This window comes from Salvelinus alpinus, chromosome 8, assembly GCF_045679555.1.
Source record: "Salvelinus alpinus chromosome 8, SLU_Salpinus.1, whole genome shotgun sequence".
Taxonomy (NCBI): Eukaryota; Metazoa; Chordata; class Actinopteri; order Salmoniformes; family Salmonidae; genus Salvelinus; species Salvelinus alpinus.
In genome coordinates this window covers 35103301-35127702 of record NC_092093.1, presented here as the reverse complement: position 1 = coordinate 35127702, position 24402 = coordinate 35103301, and the positions used below count along the sequence as shown (strand labels likewise).

The following is a 24402-nucleotide window of genomic DNA, read 5'->3' as shown; positions in this document are numbered from 1 at the left end:
CGTCCCTACGCCAATGAAGTTGAAATGTACAATGGTTATGGTTAATTACGGTTTATGGTTAGCGTAGGGTATAAAGTTAGGGTTGGAGTTCAGGGTATGGACGTTCCAAGTATGCCGGATAGCACAGCCCGTTTCCCGCAGCGCGCCTGTCAGTTTTGGTTTTATGCAACTCTCTGTATGTCTGCAAGCTTAAGAACTGTAGATTTTCTGAATATTATTAGGGTACTAGACCCGCATTTTGAAATCATAGGCCCATGGAAAATGATTTGTGTTCAGTTGTGTGAATATAATGTCCATAATAAACATGATTTCAGTTTAAACTTTATTTCACAGTTAAGAATAAGACGATGTTTTGTGTTACACAACAATATGTTATTGCACAAATAATGTAATCAATCTATCATGAATATGAAAACAAAACGGACATATTTGAGCAAAACTTCATTTGTGTATTTCTGACAGAAATATTTAAAATAAAAGAGGTTGGTGGTACAACAATATGACCATCTTGTTTTCGATTCTGATTTTCAATCAAACATATACATTTGATTTAAAGAATTTGCATTTTTAAAGGGGCAATCTGCAGTTGCTATATACATTTTTGAACTTGTGAATGAATGATATGTACCAATTGATTCTTGAAGAATATAGCTTATAAATGCCAGTGGCAGGGAGGCCACTTTGTTATCCTTTCAACTGCTGATTGCCGCTTTAAAGATCATATAATATACAAATGAAGGCAGGCTAAAACTCTATAATTCCCCAAATATACAACAAAAATACATCTTCAATAGAGTAAAATATCAATTGGGTCATCTGTTTTTTCCTATCAAATATCATACAAAATCTGACATGTGGAAGTATAATGCGTAGGTTAGATCATTTTGTTCCATCGCCAGTATCAATAATATCTATAAATTACCCAACTCAACTTTGTGTTGCACATTAGATAGGACATCTAGGTTTTTGTAAATTGTTTAACTAAAAATAGTAATTTACTGTCATAATATTTGCAATATATTTACATAATTTCCCCTAAAATCACACCAAAAAATCTTAAAGTTACATAAATGTTAAATAATTACTTGAACAAATGAAGTCAAGAGTTTTGATGATTCAAAGCCTTCACAGACAGTTAAACAAAAAGGTACAAAAGGGCAGGCATGCAGTGATGGCCTTGAGAGTAGGCAACATGCATAAAAATACATTTAAATAAAGTAGTGATAAGAAGCCACTGACAATAACAATGTTGTTTATCAACATAATGTACAGCAGCTCAAACACATCAGTTAACATTGTATTTTATCTCTCAGGCTTGGTTTAGAAAATGGTCAGTCTCATGTGTTGTTAACAAATGATAGTAAGGTGAAAATTCTACAACCAAATAACATTTAAAGATTAAACACATTCTCAGATATTTATAGGTAATGTTCCACTGTTTGCCCTGTGAATCTTGGAGCACCAGCTTAAAACATGTCATAACTGTTGAACATTATAAAATCAGTGGTGCTTATTTACACTGAACAAAAGTATAAACAAATGTTTTCATGAGTTGAAATAAAAGATCCCAGAAATGTTCAATACGCACTAAAAGCTTATTTCTCTCAAATTGTGCGCACAAATTTGACAAGACAAGATAATCCATCCACCTGACAGCCGTGGCATATCAAGAAGCTGATTAAACAACATGATCATTACACAGGTGCACCTTGTGCCGGGGACAATAAAAGCCCTCTCTAAAATGTGCAGTTCTGTCACACAACACAATGCCACAGATGTCTCAAGTTTTGAGGGTGCATGCAATTGGCATGCTGACTGCAGCCATGTCCACCAGAGCTGTTGGTAGAGAATTGAATGTTAATTTCTCTACCATAAGCCACCTCCAATGTTGTTTTAAAAAATTTTGCGGTACGTCCAACCGGCCTCACAACCGCAGACCATGTGTATGGCGTCGTGTGGGCGAGCAGTTTGCTAATGTCAACATTGCGAACAGAGTGCCTCATGGTGGCGATGGCATTATGGTATGGGCAGGCATAAGCTACAGACAAAAACACAATTGCATTGTATCGATTGGCAATTTGAATGCACAAAAATAGCGCAATAGATTTCGGCCTAATGAATTTATTTCAATTGACTGATTTCTTCATACGAACTATAACTCAGTAAAATCTTTGAAATGGTTGCATGTTGCGTTTATATTTTTACATGAAAAAGTAACCCCGTTTGAAAATAATAATTCCCCAAAAACATTTCCATAACCCAACAAGGTCTCTCTCTAACACACACAATACTCCATAGGTCTCTCTCACACAATAATGGCAATACTCCACACATTATCAACTACACTGGAGTCTTGGTCTAATAAATACTGAGATTAAAGTGCAGTGGTAAGATTTGAGGAGAATACTCAGTTGTTGTTGTTGTTGTTGTAAAGTTCCTGTACAGTAGCAGTGGCTAATGCCACACGAAGGCTCCTCACGCAGGCTTCTCTCTGTAGTCTGTGATGGCCTTCCATAGCTTACACAGGATCCCACCTCTGAGGAGGAAAACATGAGAAAGATAAAGACAGACTATTATCACAACGTACGATATTACTGTTTCAATCAGGTTGCTGACATGGCTGGCTATTTGACAGTGTAGGAGAGATGTTGTATATTGTATGTTGTATACCTTAATCTCAAACTCTTCAGGTCATCTCTCGTCACATAGTGGAGAAGGTCATCTAACGTGTAATCCTCAGTCAGAATCTACAAAATGGGTCAAATCATTGGTACATGAAATAGATGAAGCTCGTGGCCAATAGATGGTGCTCAACCGTGTATCTGTTATTAAGGCTTTACACATACAGTATGCATATAGCCTTCTGTGCAATAATCAAACATCAATCAAGCCATTTGTTTTAACAGCTTTACAGCAATGCACATTGTTTACTGTAGTATAGTGGGAGAGAATTACGTGGGTGTGAGTTTGTTTACATAATGTGCCCATTTAAAACAGACGTGGCTGGGGGAGAGCTGCCTCAGGACCTACCCTATCCATGGAGTCATCGTCAGCTCCTTGGAGTTTCAGCCACTTGATCAGCTCTGGGTCCCCATGGCTCATAGTGGACTTGCTCCTTTGGTTCACTGATAATGTAGGCATATCTGTCAACAACAAAAGTACATGTCCAACTATTAAAGGGGCAATCTGCAGTTGCTACATACATTTCAAATGTAAAATGAATGATATGTACCCATTTCATCTTAACTTATAAATGCCTCATAAGCTTAGTTCAACTGTCGATCTCCATCATAACCCAAAATAAAAGGTTGTTTTACTCCAATGTTTGTAAACAAATTGAATGTAAACAAACACTGTATAGCCTCAAAACATGGTTAAACTATAATATTTATATTTCTTGGATGATCAGTCCTTGCATCAATAGCTCTGTCTATGAATTTGAGAATTTCTCCAGCCTTTAACCAAAACAGTGGTGGGAATGTCACTTTTTTATTGTTTCTACTGCGGATTGTTTCTACTGCAGATTTAACAACAACCATGTATCATCCATATAACCAATCATATTAGAAACAGCAAAGAATATGCATTGTCTATTTCCTGATGCATCTGTTGTACAAATATTTCCATTAATCCTTTAAAAAGCAGTATTTTTAATGCTCTTGTGCATAGTGTATGTAGTGTATGTTAGGATTTGTGTAGTGTATGTTGGGCAGTGGTGGAAAAAGTACTCAATTGTCATCCTTGAGTAAAAGTAAAGATACCTTAATAGAAAATGACTCAACAGGGTCTCCTGAGTGGCACAGTGGTCTAAGGCACTGCATCGCAGTGCTAGCTATGCCACTAGAGATTCTGGGTTCGAGTCCAGGCTCTGTCGCAGCCGGCCATGACTGGGAGACCCATGGGGTGGTGCACAATTGGCCCAGCGTCATCCGGGTTAGGGGAGGGTTTGGCCAGCAGGAATGTCCCATCGCGCACTATCAACTCCTGTGGGCCGGGCGCAGTGCACGCTGACACGGTTGCCAGGTGTACAGTGTTTCCTCTGACACATTGGTGCGGCTGGCTTCCGGGTTAAGTGGGCATTGTGTCAAGAAGCAGTGCGGCTTGGTTGGGTTGTGTTTTCGAGGACGCACGGCTCTCGACCTTCACCTCTCCTGAGTCCGTACGGGAGTTGCAGCGATGAGACAAGACTGTAACTACCAATTGTATACCACGAAAAAGGGGTAAACATTTTTTTTAAATTGGAAAATGACTCAAGTGAAAGTCACCCAGTAAAATACTGAAAGTATTTGGTTTTAAACCTATACCTATATTTTTTGATACCTATACTTAGGTATCAAAAGTAAATGGAATTGCTAAAATGTCCTTAAGTATCAAAAGTAAAAGTATACTTAATTTAAAATTCCTTAAATTAAGCAAACCAGACAGCACAATTTTCTTTTTTTATTGATGGATAGCCAGGGGCACACTCCAACACTCAAGACATAATTTACAAATGAAGCGTTTGTGTTTAATGAGTCTGCCAGATCAGAACCGCTCTTTTACACTAATGCTACTCTCGGTTCATCATATATGCATAGTCACTTTAACCATATCTACATGTACATACTACCTCAATCAGCCCGACTAACCGGTGTCTGTATGTAGCCTCGCTACTTTTATAGCCTCGCTACTGTATATAGCCTCGCTACTGTTATTTTTCACTGTCTTTTTACTGTTGTTTTTATTTCTTTACTTACCTATTGTTCACCTAATATATATTTTTTCACTATTCCTGACATTTAATCCTAGTAAAAATGCCCTGTCTTTGGTCAGTTAGGATCAGCACTTTATTTTAAGAATGTGAAATGTCAGAATAATAGTAAAGAGGGTGGGTCAGAAGTTTACATACACTCAATTAGTATTTGGTAGCGTTGCCTTTAAATTGTTTAACTTGGGTCAAACATTTTGGGTAGCCTTCCACAAGCTTCCCACAATAAGTTGCGTGAATTTTGGCCCATTCCTCCTGACAGAGCTGGTGTAACTGAGTCAGGTTTGTAGGCCTCATTGCTCGCACACGCTTTTTCAGTTCTGCCCACAAATTTTCTATAGGATTGAGGTCAGGGCTTTGTGATGGCCACTCCAATACCTTGACTTTGTTGTCCTTAAGCCATTTTGCCACAACTTTGGAAGTATGCTTGGGGTCATTGTCCATTTGGAAGACCCATTTGCGACCAAGCTTGAACTTCCTGACTGATGTCTTGAGATGTTGTTTCAATATATCCACATAATTTTCCTACCTCATGATTCCATCTATTTTTTGAAGTGCACCAGTCCCTCCTGCAGCAAAGCACCCCCACAACATGATGCTGCCACCCCCCGTGCTTCACGGTTGGGATGGTGTTCTTCAGCTTGCAAGCCTCCCCCTTTTTCCTCCAAACATAACGATGGTCATTATGGCCAAACAGTTCTATTTTTGTTTCATCAGACCAGAGGACATTTCTTCAAAAAGTACGATCTTTGTCCCCATGTGCAGTTGCAAACCGTAGTCTGGCTTTTTTATGGTGGTTTTGGAGCAGTGGCTTCTTCCTTGCTGAGCGGCCTTTCAGGTTATGTCGATATAGGACTTGTTTTACTGTGGATATAGATAATTTTGTACCTGTTTCCTCCAGCATCTTCACAAGGTCCTTTGCTGTTGTTCTGGAATTGATTTGCACTTTTCGCACCAAAGTACGTTCATCTCTAGGAGACAGAACGCGTCTCCTTCTTGAACGGTATGGCGGCTGCGTGGTCCCATGGCGTTTATACTTGCGTACTATTGATTGTACAGATGAATGTGATACCTTCAGGCGTTTGGAAATTGCTCCCAAAGATGAACCAGATTTGTGGAGGTCAACAAAAAAAAATTTTCTGAGGTCTGGCTGTTTTCTTTTGATTTTCCCATGATGTCAAGCAAAGAGGCACTGAGTTTGAAGGTAGGCCTTGAAATACATCCACAGGTACACCGCATATTGACTCAAATGATGTCAATTAGCCTATCAGAAGCTTCTAAAGCCATGACATCATTTTCTGTAATTTTCCAAGCTGTTTAAAGGCACAGTCAACTAAGTGTATGTAAACTTCTGACCCACTGGAATTGTGATACAGTGAATTATAAGTGAAATAATCTGTCTGTAAACAATTGTCGGAAAAATTACTTGTGTCATGCACAAAGTAGATGTCCTAACCGACTTGCCAAAACTATAGTTTGTTAACAACAAATGTGAGGAGTGGTATGTAAACTTCCGACTTCAACTTTAAGTCCTTTACACCACTGATGTTGGAAGGTGTGAAGTGTATGTTGGGAGGTGTGTAGTGTGTTGGGAGGTGTGCAGTGTATGTTGGGAGTTGTGCAGTGTATGTTGGGAGGTGTGTAGTGGATGTTGGGAGGTGTGTATTGGATGTTGGGAGGTGTGTATTGGATGTTGGGAGGTGTGTAGTGGATGTTGGGAGGTGTGTAGTGTTTGTTGGGAGGTGTGTAGCGTTTGTTGGGAGGTGTGTAGCGTTTGTTGGGAGGTGTGTAGCGTTTGTTGGGAGGTGTGTAGCGTTTGTTGGGAGTAGTGTAGTGGATGTTGGGAGGTGTGTAGTGGATGTTGGGAGGTGTGTAGTGGATGTTGGGAGGTGTGTAGTGGATGTTGGGAGGTGTGTAGCGTTTGTTGGGAGGTGTGTAGTTTTTGTTGGGAGGTGTGTAGTGTTTGTTGGGAGTAGTGTAGTTGTCACGTTCCTGACCTGTTTTCTGTTAGTTGTTTTATGTGTTAGCTGGTCAGGACGTGAGTTTGGGTGGGCAGTCTATGTTTTCTGTTTCTATGTTGGTTAATGGGTGACCTGATATGGTTCTCAATTAGAGGCAGGTGGTTTTCATCTCCTCTGATTGAGAATCATATTAAGGTAGGTGTTGTCACATTGTTTGTTGTGGGTGGTTGTCTCCTGTGTCTGTGTTGCACCATACGGGACTGTTTTCGGTTTGTTTGTTCGTTTCGTTTTATGTAGTCATTTTTCCTGTTCGTGCGTTCTTCGAGTTACAACATTTCTTGGGGGGGGGGTTAAGAGGTAGTGGGCCAAGGGCAGGTAGGAGACCTGCGCCCACTTCCCAGGCTAACCGTGGAGAGCGGGAGTACGGGCAGACGCCGTGTTACGCAGTAGAGCGCACGGTGTCTCCTGTACGTGTGCATAGCCCGGTGCGGGTTATTCCACCTCCCCGCACTGGTAGGGCTAGATTGGGCATTGAGCCAGGTGTCATGAGGCCGGCTCAACGCGTCTGGTCTCCAGTGCGTCTCCTCGGGCCGGCTTACATGGCACCAGCCTTACGCATGGTGTCCCCGGTTCGCCTACATAGCCCGGTGCGGGTTATTCCACCTCCCCGCACTGGTCGGGCGACGGGGAGTATACAACCAGGTAAGGTTGGGCAGGCTCGGTGCTCAAGGGAGCCAGTACGCCTGCACGGTCCGGTATTTCCGGCGCCACCTCCCCGCCCCAGCCCAGTACCACCAGTGCCTACACCACGCACCAGGCTTCCAGTGCGTTTCCAGAGCCCTGTTCCTCCTCCACGCACTCTTCCTATGGTGCGTGTATCCAGTTCGGTGCCTCCAGTTCCGGCAACACGCACTAAGCCTCCTGTGCGTCTCCAGAGCCCTGTACGCACTGTTCCTTCTCCCCGTACTCTTCCTGATGTGCGTGCCCTCAGCCCGGTGCCACCAGTGCCGGTACCACGCACCAGGCCTATAGTGCGCTTCGAGAGGTCAGTGTGCCCTGTCCCTGCTCCCCGCACTAGCCTTGAAGTGCGTGTCTCCAGTCCGGTGCCTCCAGTTCCGGCACCACGCACCAGGCCTACAGTGCGCCTTATCCGGCCAGAGCCATCCGTCTCCCCAGCGCCATCTGAGCCATCCGTCTCCATAGCGCCATCTGAGCCATCCGTCTCCATAGCGCCATCTGAGCCATCCGTCTCCCCAGCGCCATCTGAGCCATCCGTCTCCCCAGCGCCATCTGAGCCATCCGTCTCCCCAGCGCCATCTGAGCCATCCGTCTGCCCAGTGCCGTCTGAGCCATCCGTCTGTCCCGAGCCATTAGAGCCGCCCGTCTGTCCCGAGCCGTCAGAGCCGTTCGTCAGTCAGGAGCCGCTAGAGCCGTTCGTCAGTCAGGATCTGCCAGAGCCGCCAACCAGACAGGATCTGCCAGAGCCGCCAACCAGACAGGATCTGCCAGAGCCGCCAACCAGACAGGATCTGCCAGAGCCGCCAACCAGACAGGATCTGCCAGAGCCGCCAACCAGACAGGATCTGCCAGAGCCGCCAACCAGACAGGATCTGCCAGAGCCGCCAACCAGACAGGATCTGCCAGAGCCGCCAGCCAGACAGGATCTGCCAGAGCCGCCAGCCAGACATGAGCGTCCAGAGCCGCCAGCGAGCCATGAGCGTCCAGAGCCGTCAGCGAGCCATGAGCGGCCAGAGCCGTCAGCGAGCCATGAGCGTCCAGAGCCGTCAGCCTGCCATGAGCGTCCAGAGCCGTCAGCCTGCCATGAGCGTCCAGAGCCGTCAGCCTGCCATGAGCGTCCAGAGCCGTCAGCCTGCCATGAGCGTCCAGAGCCGTCAGCCTGCCATGAGCGTCCAGAGCCGTCAGCCTGCCATGAGCGTCCAGAGCCGTCAGCCTGCCATGAGCGTCCAGAGCCGTCAGCCTGCCATGAGCGTCCAGAGCCGTCAGCCTGCCATGAGCGTCCGGAGCCGTCATTCATCCAGAACTGCCTCTCAGTCCAGAGCTGTCTCTCTGTCCGGAGCTGCCCTTCAGTCCGGAGTTGCCCCTCTATCCTGAGCTACCTCTCTATCCTGAGCTACCTCTCTATCCTGAGCTATCCCTCTGTCCTGAGCTATCCCTCTGTCCTGAGCTACCTCTCTGTCCTGAGCTACCTTGTCCCGGAGCTGTCCTTTATCTTGGTGTTGCCCCTTAAATTAGGTGAGGGAAATAAGAGGGTGGTCATTCTAAGGGGGAGACGTAAGCTGGGATTGACTATGGTGGGGTGGGGACCTCGCCCAGAGCCTGAGCCACCACCGTGGTCAGATGCCCACCCAGACCCTCCCCTAGACTTTTGGTGGTGCGTTCGGAGTACGCACCTTGAGGGGGGGGTTATGTCACGTTCCTGACCTGTTTTCTGTTAGTTGTTTTATGTGTTAGCTGGTCAGGACGTGAGTTTGGGTGGGCAGTCTATGTTTTCTGTTTCTATGTTGGTTTGGGTACCTAATATGGTTCTCAATTAGAGGCAGGTGGTTTTCATCTCCTCTGATTGAGAATCATATTAAGGTAGGTGTTGTCACATTGTTTGTTGTGGGTGGTTGTCTCCTGTGTCTGTGTCTATGTTGCACCATACGGGACTGTTTTCGGTTTGTTTGTTCGTTTCGTTTTATGTAGTCATTTTTCCTGTTCGTGCGTTCTTCGAGTTACATGTAAGTTCTTACGTTCAGGTTTGTCTACTCCGTTTGTTGTTTTGTTTAGATTCAAGTGAAGTTCGTGTTTGTCGTCTTTTCTTTAAATAAATCATGTCAACTCAAGAAGCTGCATTTTGGTTCAATCCCTGCTCCTCCTCTTCGGATGAAGAGGAGGAGGAACGCCGTTACAGAACCACCCACCAATCCAGAACCAAGCAGCATAAGTTCGAGCAGTGGAACACGAAACAGGAATGGACATGGGAGGACGTATTAAACGGCAAGGGTTGCTACACATGGGAGGAGATCCTGGCTGGAAGGGATCGCCTCCCATGGGAACAGCTGGAGGCACTGAGGAGAGCAGAGGCAACCGGACAAGGGAACCGGAGATATGAAGGTACGCAGCTAGCGAGGAAGCCCGAGAAGAAACCCCAAACATTTCTTGGGGGGGGGTTAAGAGGTAGTGGGCCAAGGGCAGGTAGGAGACCTGCGCCCACTTCCCAGGCTAACCGTGGAGAGCGGGAGTACGGGCAGACGCCGTGTTACGCAGTAGAGCGCACGGTGTCTCCTGTACGTGTGCATAGCCCGGTGCGGGTTATTCCACCTCCCCGCACTGGTAGGGCTAGATTGGGCATTGAGCCAGGTGTCATGAGGCCGGCTCAACGCGTCTGGTCTCCAGTGCGTCTCCTCGGGCCGGCTTACATGGCACCAGCCTTACGCATGGTGTCCCCGGTTCGCCTACATAGCCCGGTGCGGGTTATTCCACCTCCCCGCACTGGTCGGGCGACGGGGAGTATACAACCAGGTAAGGTTGGGCAGGCTCGGTGCTCAAGGGAGCCAGTACGCCTGCACGGTCCGGTATTTCCGGCGCCACCTCCCCGCCCCAGCCCAGTACCACCAGTGCCTACACCACGCACCAGGCTTCCAGTGCGTTTCCAGAGCCCTGTTCCTCCTCCACGCACTCTTCCTATGGTGCGTGTATCCAGTTCGGTGCCTCCAGTTCCGGCAACACGCACTAAGCCTCCTGTGCGTCTCCAGAGCCCTGTACGCACTGTTCCTTCTCCCCGTACTCTTCCTGATGTGCGTGCCCTCAGCCCGGTGCCACCAGTGCCGGTACCACGCACCAGGCCTATAGTGCGCTTCGAGAGGTCAGTGTGCCCTGTCCCTGCTCCCCGCACTAGCCTTGAAGTGCGTGTCTCCAGTCCGGTGCCTCCAGTTCCGGCACCACGCACCAGGCCTACAGTGCGCCTTATCCGGCCAGAGCCATCCGTCTCCCCAGCGCCATCTGAGCCATCCGTCTCCATAGCGCCATCTGAGCCATCCGTCTCCATAGCGCCATCTGAGCCATCCGTCTCCCCAGCGCCATCTGAGCCATCCGTCTCCCCAGCGCCATCTGAGCCATCCGTCTCCCCAGCGCCATCTGAGCCATCCGTCTGCCCAGTGCCGTCTGAGCCATCCGTCTGTCCCGAGCCATTAGAGCCGCCCGTCTGTCCCGAGCCATCAGAGCCGTTCGTCAGTCAGGAGCCGCTAGAGCCGTTCGTCAGTCAGGATCTGCCAGAGCCGCCAACCAGACAGGATCTGCCAGAGCCGCCAACCAGACAGGATCTGCCAGAGCCGCCAACCAGACAGGATCTGCCAGAGCCGCCAACCAGACAGGATCTGCCAGAGCCGCCAACCAGACAGGATCTGCCAGAGCCGCCAACCAGACAGGATCTGCCAGAGCCGCCAACCAGACAGGATCTGCCAGAGCCGCCAGCCAGACAGGATCTGCCAGAGCCGCCAGCCAGACATGAGCGTCCAGAGCCGCCAGCGAGCCATGAGCGTCCAGAGCCGTCAGCGAGCCATGAGCGGCCAGAGCCGTCAGCGAGCCATGAGCGTCCAGAGCCGTCAGCCTGCCATGAGCGTCCAGAGCCGTCAGCCTGCCATGAGCGTCCAGAGCCGTCAGCCTGCCATGAGCGTCCAGAGCCGTCAGCCTGCCATGAGCGTCCAGAGCCGTCAGCCTGCCATGAGCGTCCAGAGCCGTCAGCCTGCCATGAGCGTCCAGAGCCGTCAGCCTGCCATGAGCGTCCAGAGCCGTCAGCCTGCCATGAGCGTCCAGAGCCGTCAGCCTGCCATGAGCGTCCGGAGCCGTCATTCATCCAGAACTGCCTCTCAGTCCAGAGCTGTCTCTCTGTCCGGAGCTGCCCTTCAGTCCGGAGTTGCCCCTCTATCCTGAGCTACCTCTCTATCCTGAGCTACCTCTCTATCCTGAGCTACCTCTCTATCCTGAGCTATCCCTCTGTCCTGAGCTATCCCTCTGTCCTGAGCTACCTCTCTGTCCTGAGCTACCTTGTCCCGGAGCTGTCCTTTATCTTGGTGTTGCCCCTTAAATTAGGTGAGGGAAATAAGAGGGTGGTCATTCTAAGGGGGAGACGTAAGCTGGGATTGACTATGGTGGGGTGGGGACCTCGCCCAGAGCCTGAGCCACCACCGTGGTCAGATGCCCACCCAGACCCTCCCCTAGACTTTTGGTGGTGCGTTCGGAGTACGCACCTTGAGGGGGGAGTTATGTCACGTTCCTGACCTGTTTTCTGTTAGTTGTTTTATGTGTTAGCTGGTCAGGACGTGAGTTTGGGTGGGCAGTCTATGTTTTCTGTTTCTATGTTGGTTTGGGTACCTAATATGGTTCTCAATTAGAGGCAGGTGGTTTTCATCTCCTCTGATTGAGAATCATATTAAGGTAGGTGTTGTCACATTGTTTGTTGTGGGTGGTTGTCTCCTGTGTCTGTGTCTATGTTGCACCATACGGGACTGTTTTCGGTTTGTTTGTTCGTTTCGTTTTATGTAGTCATTTTTCCTGTTCGTGCGTTCTTCGAGTTACATGTAAGTTCTTACGTTCAGGTTTGTCTACTCCGTTTGTTGTTTTGTTTAGATTCAAGTGAAGTTCGTGTTTGTCGTCTTTTCTTTAAATAAATCATGTCAACTCAAGAAGCTGCATTTTGGTTCAATCCCTGCTCCTCCTCTTCGGATGAAGAGGAGGAGGAACGCCGTTACAGTAGTGGATGTTGGGAGGTGTGTAGTGGATGTTGGGAGGTGTGTAGTGGATGTTGGGAGGTGTGTAGTGGATGTTGGGAGGTGTATTGTGTATGTTGGGAGATGTGTAGTGTTTGTTGGGAGGTGTGTAGTGGATGTTGGGAGGTGTGTAGTGGATGTTGGGAGGTGTGTAGTGGATGTTGGGAGGTGTGTAGTGGATGTTGGGAGGTGTGTAGTGGATGTTGGGAGGTGTGTAGTGTTTGTTGGGAGGTGTGTAGTGTTTTTGGGTGCTGTGTAGTGGATGTTGGGAGGTGTGTAGTGGATGTTGGGAGGTGTGTAGTGTTTTTGGGTGCTGTGTAGTGTATGTTGGGAGCTGTTGAGTGTATGTTGGTAAGTTTGTTGAGATGTGCTCACAGATAGGCTCTGAGCAGATCCTCAGTAATTTGATCCCCTCTTCCCTCTCGTCCAGGACCTGCTGGAGGATGGCCTGGTACTCTCCCTCCCTCTCCAGCAACTGCTCCATTAGCCTGGGCAGACACAGCAGGGAGAGAGGAGGGGAGGGGGAGACATAGGGTCATTCAATGAGTTAACACGATACTACTAGACATGGCTACTGCAGCCACGGCGATAGCCATAATGAAAATAAACATATTTTCTCTTCTGTGTTGGGACCTTTCTACATAACATAATTCACATTGGTGAGGAAACACTGTGAAGCTACAGGCAATATCTGTTACTAATTCATCACAGATGTGGTGGTAATAGCAAAGGTTGTTGGAATAAATCTCTGCTTTTGTGTCTGACAGTTGTTGTCATGGTTATGACCGCACGGCGACCCACCTGTTGGTTTCCAGCTTCATCCTGCCTAGTTCTATGGTGACAGAGCGCTGGGGATTATTGGAATCGTGTGAAACGGTGGAACTGAGTGTGCTCACGCCGGAGGTGGCGACCGTGTCGTCATGGGCAGTGTTGGCAGGGGCTCTGCTCTGGTGGGCGGCGGTATCCTCAGGCTCAACGTCATCGTCAACATTATCCTGGTCGGCCGGGTCACTCTCCGAGGCCAGGCTGAAGTGGGGCCTCAGCTCTGGGTAAGGACACGTGATGCATCATTACACCGTTACATCAATAGCATGACAACTAGTTCATATGCAACAGCTAAACTGCACTTTGAAAGAGGAAACATGAAACAAAGACAGCAACATCACAAGCTTCAATAAAGATCAGTCAATAATAATCAATCATCTTTAATAATCTACAATAATCTTTCAAATGCAATTGTTATAATGGCATCTGACTAGTATATACAGTCATACAATATTCTTGAAATCTCTGTTCTCCTTTTGATGTATCACTATGGGGATTCACCAGGAACACCAACTCTTGGAAGGACCTATCAAAAGCGTCTGACGGATAGAGTAGCAAATAAGGGCACTTCCTTATAAAGAGCCACTTTCTCAACCTCTGGTCATACTCGCTTCTCTTCCTCACGAAGAGCATTGCTTTGTAGCTCTCCTCAGCACAACTGTATCCCTGTTTTCCTGCTTAACTGCTTACAAGCAAACCGTGAAGGATATCGCTGCCGAACGTAGGTCTTCAAACCCTTTCGAGAGGTTGAGTACGGACCAAAAGGTTTTTGTTTGTGTAGAAATTCCTTTTCTACTCAGTCTCCGTTGGTAGCTAGCCTCACGGCTAATTATTGAGACTCAGTTAGCCCACATGCTGCAAGGCTAACTTGGCTAGCTCGCTGAGAGGCAAGCTAACCTGACTAGCATACCCTACCTGCAACATGGTAGCATTGCTAGCTCCCTTCTGGACGTCTAGCTTAACCTACGTTCACCCGTTTGTGTTAACTAGACCGACCGTCTCAGCCTCACGGCTCCTTCGGTCGTGGGACCACACTACCTGAAGGCTAACTGTCCCCCCACATGGTTTCCTTCAGCCAGCACTGAGCTAGCTACAGCACACCTTCACCACGAGGTAGCTGTTAGCTAGCTATCGCTCCACTAGCCTCTTGGCTATAGCGTTCTACTGTGCTCATTATTGCTAGTTATTAGCCGCAAGGCTTCTAACTACCTAGCTTTCAACGCCATTTACACAAGCTACCTTTTGCTAGCCACCAGCAGCAAGGCTTCTATCTAGCCAGCCCAAGCCTGCTTCTTGTTTTTCTTTCAACAGGCTTTTTCCTCCTAGCAAGCCTTGTTCCTCACAATGGCCACTGCTATACCATCCCAGGAAAAGCCTAGCACTTGAACTCCCAGGTTTTTGCGCTTGTGGTTCTATGATTGTGAGGAAGGATTACCACCCTCAATGCATCAATTGCTTGGGAAAGAAACATGCCCAAGAGGCGCTCGACGACTGAGTGCTGTGATCACTGCTGACTAGGTCAGGGGAGGCTTAAATGAGCATCTATTTCTATAGCACCTCGCCTCAGAGCCAACAGCGAAAGCGGAAGCTCAGCTCCCCGTAAACGAGCCCAGTTGGGACGAGGTCATGGATAGACTCGACTCCCTCACCTCACTGTCTGACGATGTATTGTCAGGGGAAAGCGAGCTAGCGGGTGACGAGGATTACAATGGGATTCCTCACAGTTATCCTCGAGATAGCTCAGGAGATGGGTGCTGACGATCCGGTTCGCCCGCCCTCTCAGGCCTGCAGGTCGGACGGCCTTGAGAGCAGTGAAGCAACTCCCTACTCCATTGGAGTTTGGTGGCCGTCTCCCGAGTGGTCATCCCCGTAGGGGCTCGGGGCCCGACAAGGGACCTATACGACTGGAAGAGACTCCCATCTCATACAGCCCCTGTAAAACAACTGCAACCCGCGGTACCATCTTGCTTCAGGGAAGCTAAGAGCTTGTGGGACAAAACCCTCACTAGCAAGATTTTTGCTGGAGGCACTCCGAGCCTCGAAATGCACTATATGGAGGAATCCGTGTTTGTTAACCCTCCCAATGTGAAGCGGTCACTGGCTTACCACCTCAGCCCCTCACGCCATGTTACTAACGACACTGACACCTCACTCCCTAGAAAGACATAGCGCTTTACTGCCTCCATTTTTCTGAGAACGTACAAGGCCTCGGCCCAAGCAATCGGAGCTCTCAATGTGACCTCTATTGTTGGTTTATCAGGCTGAGCTACTGAAAGAGATGGGGAAGAAACTGGAGCAGGACACCCATGGCCAGATGCTTTGGAGGAGAGCTGTATGATTACAGACCTAAATCTCCGTGCCTCCCGTAGTGCCATTCAAGCTCGTGGTTATAGCATGAGCCTAGCAGTAGTGGGTGAAAGGGCACTTTGGCTGAGCTTATCCAGCTTAACAGACAAAGTAAATGTGGACCTCCTGGATGTCCCAGTGACACCCGATGAGTTGTTCATGCGGCAGAAGTGTGACATGCGCAAGAAAGAAGGCAACGCCTTCAACTTCTGCCTGCCCCGCAGACCCGGGCCCCGTGGTAGACCTTTTGGTTCGTACATCTTGTCCCAAAAATATTATACACACAGCAAATTTTTAAAGGGCTGAAGAGTTTGGTCTGCTTCGTGTTTACATTTTTGCCATTTGAAAAAATATTGTGGTACTAGTATCGTCACAGCCCTAGAAAATAGGGTTATGCCATATGCTTTTCCTCCTATGCTGCCTACCACCCCTTTTCCGTCTACACAGAGCAAGGACATTGGGCCTCCACCTCATCTTCGGGCCCCTCGATGACCCGTGACTTTCTGGTCGGCAGTTACACCCTGCTCAAGACCAGCTCTGGCAGCTATCGTCATGCAGGGTTTGTAGCCTACTCTTGGAAGAGTGCCAGCCCCTGTATGCTCACTCTTTTTCTTCTTTTTTTTAAAAAGTTGTGTTTTTCTTGGAGAAGTGCTGACTAAACAGATTGTTCCTTCCTACACTCCATTTTCCATGGTCCTATGCTCCTTGCAGGATTTTTTGGGAAGGAGAGGTTTTGTCATTGTTAAGGTCCGCTAGCCACTTTGTCGGTGTGCCAAGGCCCTGACAGTAATCCATAACTGTTATGTTATTTCTAGAGGGGCACGTCACTTTCACCCAGTCTCTAGTCTTTAGCTAGTCCTGGGACATGTCTATTGTGCTTAAGATACTTTCACAGCAGCTACTAGCCGCTGAGAAGCGTGGAGATGTAACATTGCTCAATCTTTCGCTTTACTACTGGCCTTAGCATCCCTAAGCACAGTGTTGGGAAGCAGTGAACTACATGGACTTCAAATAGTAATTGAACTACATTTTGCAGTAGCTTGGTGGTGGTTGAACTAAATTCAAATCTAGCTACACTCTGGGGGGGGAAAAAGGTGCTATCTAGAAGTTAAGGGTTCTTCGGCTGTTCCCATAGGAGAACCCTTTGAAGAACCTTTTTTGGTTCCAAGTAGAACCCTTTTGGGGTCCATGTGGAATCATTTTCACAGAGGGTTCTACATGGAACCCAAAAGAGTTCTACCTGGAAACAAAAAGGGTTATCTTATGGGGACAGCCTGAAGAACCCTTTTGGAAGGCTTTTTTTCTAAGAGTGTAGTGTAACTACTCTTTTTGCTAAAATAAAATATGGCGGTAGGCAATTTCCTTTTTCGACATCAGATCTGCCTAAATCTCACTTGAAACATCGGTTTTGTGTTTTAGGCTAAAATCCACATTCTGTTAACATATGACCCCAAAGCGATCTATTCATGCAGATTGTAGTATGACATTTCAGATTTACTTTTTCACAAAGCAGTTTGGATGTAGTGAACTACTTTTTCAAAGTAACTTTAGTTATATTTCCCTTAGGGGTAGCTTCAGTGAGGCTTAACTTCTTCCAGTGTGAAGTAACAGGGAGCTTGGTAAACTACATTTTCAGAGTAGCTTCCCCAACACTACCAGCCACTGTTTGCGCCCACAGTCTGCCCAGGGGTTTTTCATTTTGCACGTTGCGCATCTACTTGGATTGAACGAGAGCTCAAGGGTGTTATGCCCTTCTCTCATAGGGCCCTCCTACTGAGGAGTTTACCTTTTGGGCACTGTTTTTGGGACATATCTCATTAAACAGGAAGAGAAGCATGCTTGAGAATGACCAGAGGGCAGGAGAGTGGCTCTTTATAAGGAAGTGAGAGGCTCATCTCATTCGCCGCTACATGTCTGTCTCCGATTGGTCCTTCCGAGAGTTGTGATACATCTCACTCATATTTTCAGAGAACCGGAGTTACAAAAGTAACCTTAAATTGTGATTAGATTGGGGCTCTGTTCAAAGTCACGTTCCTATCTTTAGTTAACAAACAGTGTCCTGGGCCCTAAGGGGCATAATTACTCATTTAAAACTGCAGCTGGAGTCACTGCTATTACCTGGCACCAGGATGGTGATGGCAGTTTGCACAGCTTTACGGATGATATTGTCCAGGGCGAACATCCAGTGGGGCTTGATGTTGTGGTTTCGTAGTACTTTGTTTACCTGGAGACGCAATGCACACACACACACACCATTAATAAACAGCTGACCCACACATACTGCACCTATGCATCCTCTACATGGTCACATTAGTGGAAAGGACAACAGGCTTAACCCCAGAGGGTGTCTGTTTACATTACGTGTGGTGGCTGCCTAGTAAGCTGAGATATCCCCCTATAATTAGCCTATGGAACAAGCATTTCCCAGAAAAAAGAGAGACTGTTATTTATAAAAAGCCATGCATTCTGGAAAATCTGAAAAACAAGTGTGCATCGTGCATTGATAATAATCTGTTGCAGACAGTGTAACCTATAGACCAGAACTGGTTTCATAAGTATCCACTAGGGCGCATCAGAGCTCATTATTAACAGAGAGTCTCGCAAATCTAACAGCTACAGGCCACAGTGCTATTTGCATAATTGTATTTGTGAGACAGGGCAGAATCAGCCCCTTTACACGATGTGCAATTAAGCGGACATATTTCCCTTTGATTACCCTTAAAGGTCAAAAGTGTTTTGCAGTCAATAGTCTGATCTGTTTGTTCAAACAATGGCAGCATAATTCTGCTGTGAACGGTTCACAGAAACCCCCTTAAATCATACTTCAATGTCTCCAGAACCTTTGGTCTATACAAGGATTATTTTAATTCCAAGCCATTCACAGTGGATAAATAGACAATGGGATTTTTGAATCATCACAGGCCATTTATAATGCTTATAGAGAGACCTACTAATAGGTGAAGAAAGAGCACTTACTGCATCCTGGAACCCGAATAGCACCACCTGTAGTTGGCTGATGGCCGTGCTGTCAAAGTCTAGCTCCAGTTTGAGCTGGGAGAGGGTGTTGGCTATGATCTTCCTGTCCGCCATGCGCACAAAGTCCCCAAGACTGGCCACCAGGGTGGAGATATGCTGATGTCTCAACTTAGTGTCGGATGTCTCAGAACTCTGCACACACAGGGGAGAGGAGGATGATGAGAAGGGGTGATGGTAGAGAGAGAAGTGCAGATAAGAGGTTTGTTTTACTCTGAGACAGCCCCTCTTCTAACCTGTTCCCAGATCTGTTCGTGCTGTCTTGCCAACTCCTAGGGTCATCATCATGCCGGGTGACACACCAGGGCAAAAATCGAACTGGAACCAGGCCAACCCTTTCCCTGTCCACTACCAGACTAGATGCTAACTGACCTGTTTGAGAGCCTCCACGAGGTTGGCCACCACCTTGTCTCTGTCCTCAGTGAGGATGCGGTGCAGAGTGGCCCTTCTCTCGCTGTCCTTCCTCAGCATGAAGAATCCAGTGTCCTTCTCATCAGGAGACGGAGGAGCACTGTGGTCCTCAAAGTTCTCCACTGGGATACTGGTGGGGAACACAGGTTAGATTAAAGACCTCAGTGACATTTGTTTTAGAGCATATTTGTATAGGAGAATAATAAAGTTCAAGTTGGTATACGCACTGTCCAGCGAAATGCTTACTTGCAGGAAGGCACAATTTATAGTCCAATATTTGCATTTGTTTTGGGGAAGAGAGGATTGGGGTGCAAGTGTTTAAAATGGTCCAGTATTTAGTAATAATAAGAGTCTGGTAGCAGCAGTTGTGTGTGTGTAGCATGAATGTATGTGTGTGTGGATGAGTGTATCAAATGTTATTTGTCACATGCGCCGAATACAACAGGTGTAGACCTTACAGTGAAATACTTACAAGCCTTTAACCAACAATGCAGTATTAAGAAAAATACGGGTTAAGTAAAAAATTGATAAGTAAAAAATAAGAAATAAAAGTATATCTGTGTCAGTGTGTTTGTGAGTGAGTGCGGAGAAAAAACAGGCTCAGTAAAAATGTTTTGACAACATATTGAGAATAATAAAGTTCACAAATATTACAGGACATTCTTTGACAACCGTGGTACATGTCCAAACACATACGGTATGGTGCTGACTGTATGTTGTGTTACCTGAGGAACAGGGAGCGGGTTCCCTTGACGTCCCGATCGCTGTAACACTTGGTGCTGGGCTTGAAGATGAAGGGGTTGGTGTTGAGGTCATTCTCAGGGGAGACGGAGCCGTACTCACTGCTGCTGCTGGTGTCCTCCACCACCACAGGCACTGGCAGGGAGATGCTGCGCAGGTACTCTGGAGGGCACAGAGACGGGTGACGGCACAGTTACACAAAGAAAAGCAGAGCGAACAACTTGTTAGGGACACTACATGGAAATGATATTACAGTACTACTTCTGTGAGGGTATCATTTCAGGGTAGGGTAGTCAACAGGATAATTGAGTTGGGCTCAGACTCAGTGTACTCTAAAGAGGATGAAGCACAGACGCTCAGATAAACTCACCTGAACCTGCTGGTGTAAGAGCTGAGGAGAAAAACAGATTTTATTCAATTTTTAAATTCAATGATAAGTATGGATTGTGCAGAAAAATAAACGGAGACAAAAAGTATCTAGAAGCAATTGTCTATCTATTCAGATATATCTATATTCTACTAACTACTGCACTGATTGACCAGTGAAGCGTTGTCCTAGCTACCTGTGAAGCTGCTCTTGCCCCTCTTCTTGCGGCTGGTGACGGTGAGGAACTCATCCGTGAGCAGGTGCAGGGCGGTGGCCCTCTGGTCGGGATCGGGCTCAAAGCAGCGCAGGATGAAGGCCTTGGCCTCCATAGACATGGAATCTGGGATCTCAGGGTGGATCTTGAACATGCCGACCTGTAGCCAAGATAAAACACAGCACAGTCATGCTTGAGTTAAGGGCCTAAACTACAGCTGCAGCCAAGTCACAGTACAGAACTAAGTCAAGTGACCTAGCCAAGTCATGCTAGATCTAAGGGCCTAATTTGCAGCTACAGCCAAGATAAAACCCAGTCATGTTAGATCTAAGGGGCCTAACTTGGAACTACAGCCAAGATAAAGGCCTAACCTGCATATACTGCCAAGACAAAACCCAGTCATGTTAGATCTAAGGGCCTAACCTGCAGCTACAGCCAAGACAAACCCCAGTCCTGTTAGATCTAAGGGGCTAACCTGCAGCTACAGCCAAGACAAAACCCAGTCATGTTAGATCTAAGGGCCTAACCTGCAGCTACAGCCAAGACAAACCCCAGTCCTGTTAGATCTAAGGGCCTAACCTGCAGCTACAGCCAAGACAAACCCCAGTCATGCTAGATCTAAGGGCCTAATCTGCAGCTACAGCCAAGACAAACCCCAGTCATGCTAGATCTAAGGGCCTAATCTGCAGCTACAGCCAAGACAAAACCCAGTCATGTTAGATCTAAGGGCCTGACTTTAGTTAATGGTGGGTAAACTGATCTCTTGTAATCCATAGCTCTGTGGCGCTGTAACACTATGCAGGCGTGCTCATACCATCACAGTATAGGAGGTCAACGCGACAGTGAAGGACAAATGCGTTAGCTCGTCTGATAAGAAGCACTCTAGAAATTCCCAACATTGATCTGGAATGTAGGCTTGAGATTACCAGTGGAGACATTCCAAAAGAATGTTCATGTGAGAATTGTTGCCAAACGCTTTCTCACCTGTACAACAGTATAGATGAGAAATTACTCTAAATGGTAGTTTCTCATGTAAGCCATTGCGTAGAAAGATGAAAGTGTTAGTGAAAGCATTATTAGCATTACAGATCTATACAATCTGGTACAGAAAAGTGGTTTATTAACACTGGAAAATGCAAGTTAAGACATGTGAAAGCGCAGCAATTTACTACTGTAATTCAATTAAAATGCATGGAAATGTCCATGCTCCTGGCCTGCATTCAACATGATCTCCATCACACTCCACAGACCACCCAGTTGGATCATTAGCTTCAGTTTTTAATAGACTACATATGCCCAGACTTTGCCTTTGTGATATTGCTGATGAGGGCAACACTTAAAATTTCCACTTTAGATGAATACAAGTGGAAAAAGCTTGAGGAGGGCTCATTAATGGAACGGAAACTTAAAACAACACACAAAGGATAGACAGTACTGCACACAAATTCTATCTCTAGGTACTAACCTCACAGTTGAATAAGTATGTAATCCAATCACTTGCACAAATGTGCCTAGGGGCGTGTAAAGACAGTTATCTATTCCCGCATCTGACTTCACTACTGAGAGAAATAGGTCAGCAAAACCATGAATCCCAATGAACAACAGAGGTCAATAAACTGAACATTAGTTGACCTCTGAACTCTGACCTTGAACATGGCGGCCTGTGGTTCCCCCAGCTCGTAGAAGGGTGGTTTCCCAGTGGCCATCTCAATGATGGTGCACCCAAGAGACCAGATGTCTGCAGGCTTGCCGTAGCCTCGAGGGCCTTTATCTATGATCTCAGGGGCCATGTACTGTAAAGTCCCTGCAAAACAACAACACACCAAACAGACTGGAAATTATACACATCATAGCTGCTAGTTACAAGTTGCATATGTAGAATTTGCAAATAAGGTCTGATACAAGCAAATCAGGTGTTAGGGAGAGTGAACTTGGGCTCTATAGTAACCATGGATGAAATGAGTCTAATTATAGCCTACTGTAAGAGGAGCTTTTATAGAGCTTTTAAAAGGTAAGCTAAGTGCTATGGTGAAAATAGGAGAGACACATTGGCGTACAATTTAAACAGGAGAAACTGACTGTACGGTAATGGTTTCAAGATGAAAAGGAGGTGTATCTCTATGCTCCAATCAGCAGTCCACTGATCTTAACAAAGAGGCCAAGCTGTGCTACCATTGGCTGCCACAATGTCAACACTGCATAACCCTGGAACCCTCACCAAAGAGCACTCTGAATAGAAACGGCAGGCTATTCTGAGATATATAAATTACAGCAGAGATCATCAACTAGATTCAGCCACGGGCCTATTTTTTCTAGAGCGGACGCGTCAGGGGGCTGGAACATAACTATAAATCATTTGTAGACTGCAAATTGACCCAAAGAAGCCCAAACAGATATACTATTTGACTAAAACATAATAATCCAAAAACCTTGCTTATGTTTGTACACGGTTACATATATCTCTCTATTACGTGTGAGAATACTTTGGAACAGATTTTCAGAATTAAAACCACTTGGAGCTGACTTGCTGGTGTTTGGGCTCAGAAAAATTGGGGCACACAAAACAACTAGTTTCTTTGGGACAAAACTTAAGTTATTATATATAGTCAGTGAGTTCACTACATGGGTTGAGGGTCCAGCTCATTTTCAAACATCCTGTTCCATCAAGGCATGTTTACAATGTAGGGGGGGGGAGCTTGGTGGTTCTAAACCCAATCAGGCAGATCAGAACAGACCAGTGGTTATAAACCCAGTCAGGGAGACCAGAACATTACAGTTGATGCCGGAAGTTTACATACACTTAGGAGTCATTAAAACCCGTTTTTCAACCACTCCACAAATGTCTTGTTAACAAACTATAGTTTTGGCAAGTCGGTTAGGACATCTACTTTGTGCATGACACAAGTAATTTTTCCAACAATTGTTTACAGACAGATTATTTCACTTATAATTCACTGCATCACAATTCCAGTGGGTCAGAAGTTTACATACACTTAGTTGACTGTGCCTTTAAACAGCTTGGAAAATTACAGAAAATTATGTCATGGCTTTAGAAGCTTCTGATAGGCTAATTGACATCATTTGAGTCAATTGGCGGTGTACCTGTGGATGTATTTCAAGGCCTACCTTCAAACTAAGTGCCTCTTTGCTTGACATCATGGGAGAATCAAAATAAATCAGCCAAGACCTCAGAAAAAAAATTGTAGACCTCCACAAATCTGGTTCATCCTTGGGAGCAATTTCCAAACGTCTGAAAGTACCACGTTCATCTGTACAAACAATAGTACGCCAGTATAAACAATATGGGACCACGCAGCCGTCATACCGCTCAGGAAGTGCAAATCAATCCCAGAACAACAGGAAAGGACCTTGTGAAGATGCTGGAGGAAACAGGTACAAAAGTATCTATATCCACAGTAAAACGCGTCCTATATCGACATAACCTGAAAGGCCGCTCAGCAAGGAAGAAGCCACTGCTCCAAAACCGCCATAAAACAGCCAGACTAGAGTTTGCAACTGCACATGGGGACAAATATTGTACTTTTTGGAGAAATGTCCTCTGGTCTGATGAAACAAAAATAGAACTGTTTGGCCATAATGACCATCGTTATGTTTGGAGGAAAAAGGGGGAGGCTTGCAAGCTGAAGAACACCATCCCAACCGTGAAGCACGGGGGGTGGCAGCATCATGTTGTGGGGGTGCTTTGCTGCAGGAGGGACTGGTGCACTTCAAAAAATAGATGGAATCATGAGGTAGGAAAATTATGTGGATATATTGAAGCAACATCTCAAGACATCAGTCAGGAAGTTCAAGCTTGGTCGCAAATGGGTCTTCCAAATGGACAATGACCCCAAGCATACTTCCAAAGTTGTGGCAAAATGGCTTAAGGACAACAAAGTCAAGGTATTGGAGTGGCCATCACAAAGCCCTGACCTCAATCCTATAGAAAATTTGTGGGCAGAACCGAAAAAGCATGTGCGAGCAAG

The 24402-nt window shown here is 46.6% G+C and overlaps 1 protein-coding gene and 1 long non-coding RNA gene across 3 annotated transcripts in view; one reads left to right on the top strand and one right to left on the bottom strand.

Moving 5' to 3' along the window:
• Positions 1 to 308: 308 nt before the first annotated feature.
• The window catches only part of LOC139583033 (mitogen-activated protein kinase kinase kinase 5-like), a 68184-nt gene continuing 44090 nt past the window's right edge, over positions 309 to 24402 (bottom strand). For both annotated transcript variants that reach the window (XM_071413708.1, XM_071413709.1), the window contains exons 19-30: positions 22063 to 22220; positions 20399 to 20576; positions 20206 to 20226; positions 19820 to 19997; positions 19056 to 19224; positions 18627 to 18818; positions 17769 to 17874; positions 13281 to 13524; positions 12855 to 12967; positions 3031 to 3143; positions 2671 to 2747; positions 309 to 2536 (exon numbers count right to left, since the gene is read on the bottom strand). In XM_071413708.1, the coding sequence (XP_071269809.1) occupies positions 2476 to 2536; positions 2671 to 2747; positions 3031 to 3143; positions 12855 to 12967; positions 13281 to 13524; positions 17769 to 17874; positions 18627 to 18818; positions 19056 to 19224; positions 19820 to 19997; positions 20206 to 20226; positions 20399 to 20576; positions 22063 to 22220 (1610 nt within the window). In that variant the 3' untranslated portion in view covers positions 309 to 2475. The remainder of the gene's footprint in view (positions 2537 to 2670; positions 2748 to 3030; positions 3144 to 12854; positions 12968 to 13280; positions 13525 to 17768; positions 17875 to 18626; positions 18819 to 19055; positions 19225 to 19819; positions 19998 to 20205; positions 20227 to 20398; positions 20577 to 22062; positions 22221 to 24402) is intronic.
• Positions 15223 to 19062, top strand: LOC139583038 (uncharacterized). Its single transcript, XR_011676471.1, has 3 exons — positions 15223 to 15900; positions 16098 to 16209; positions 18930 to 19062. It is a non-coding gene; the product is annotated as an uncharacterized lncRNA (long non-coding RNA).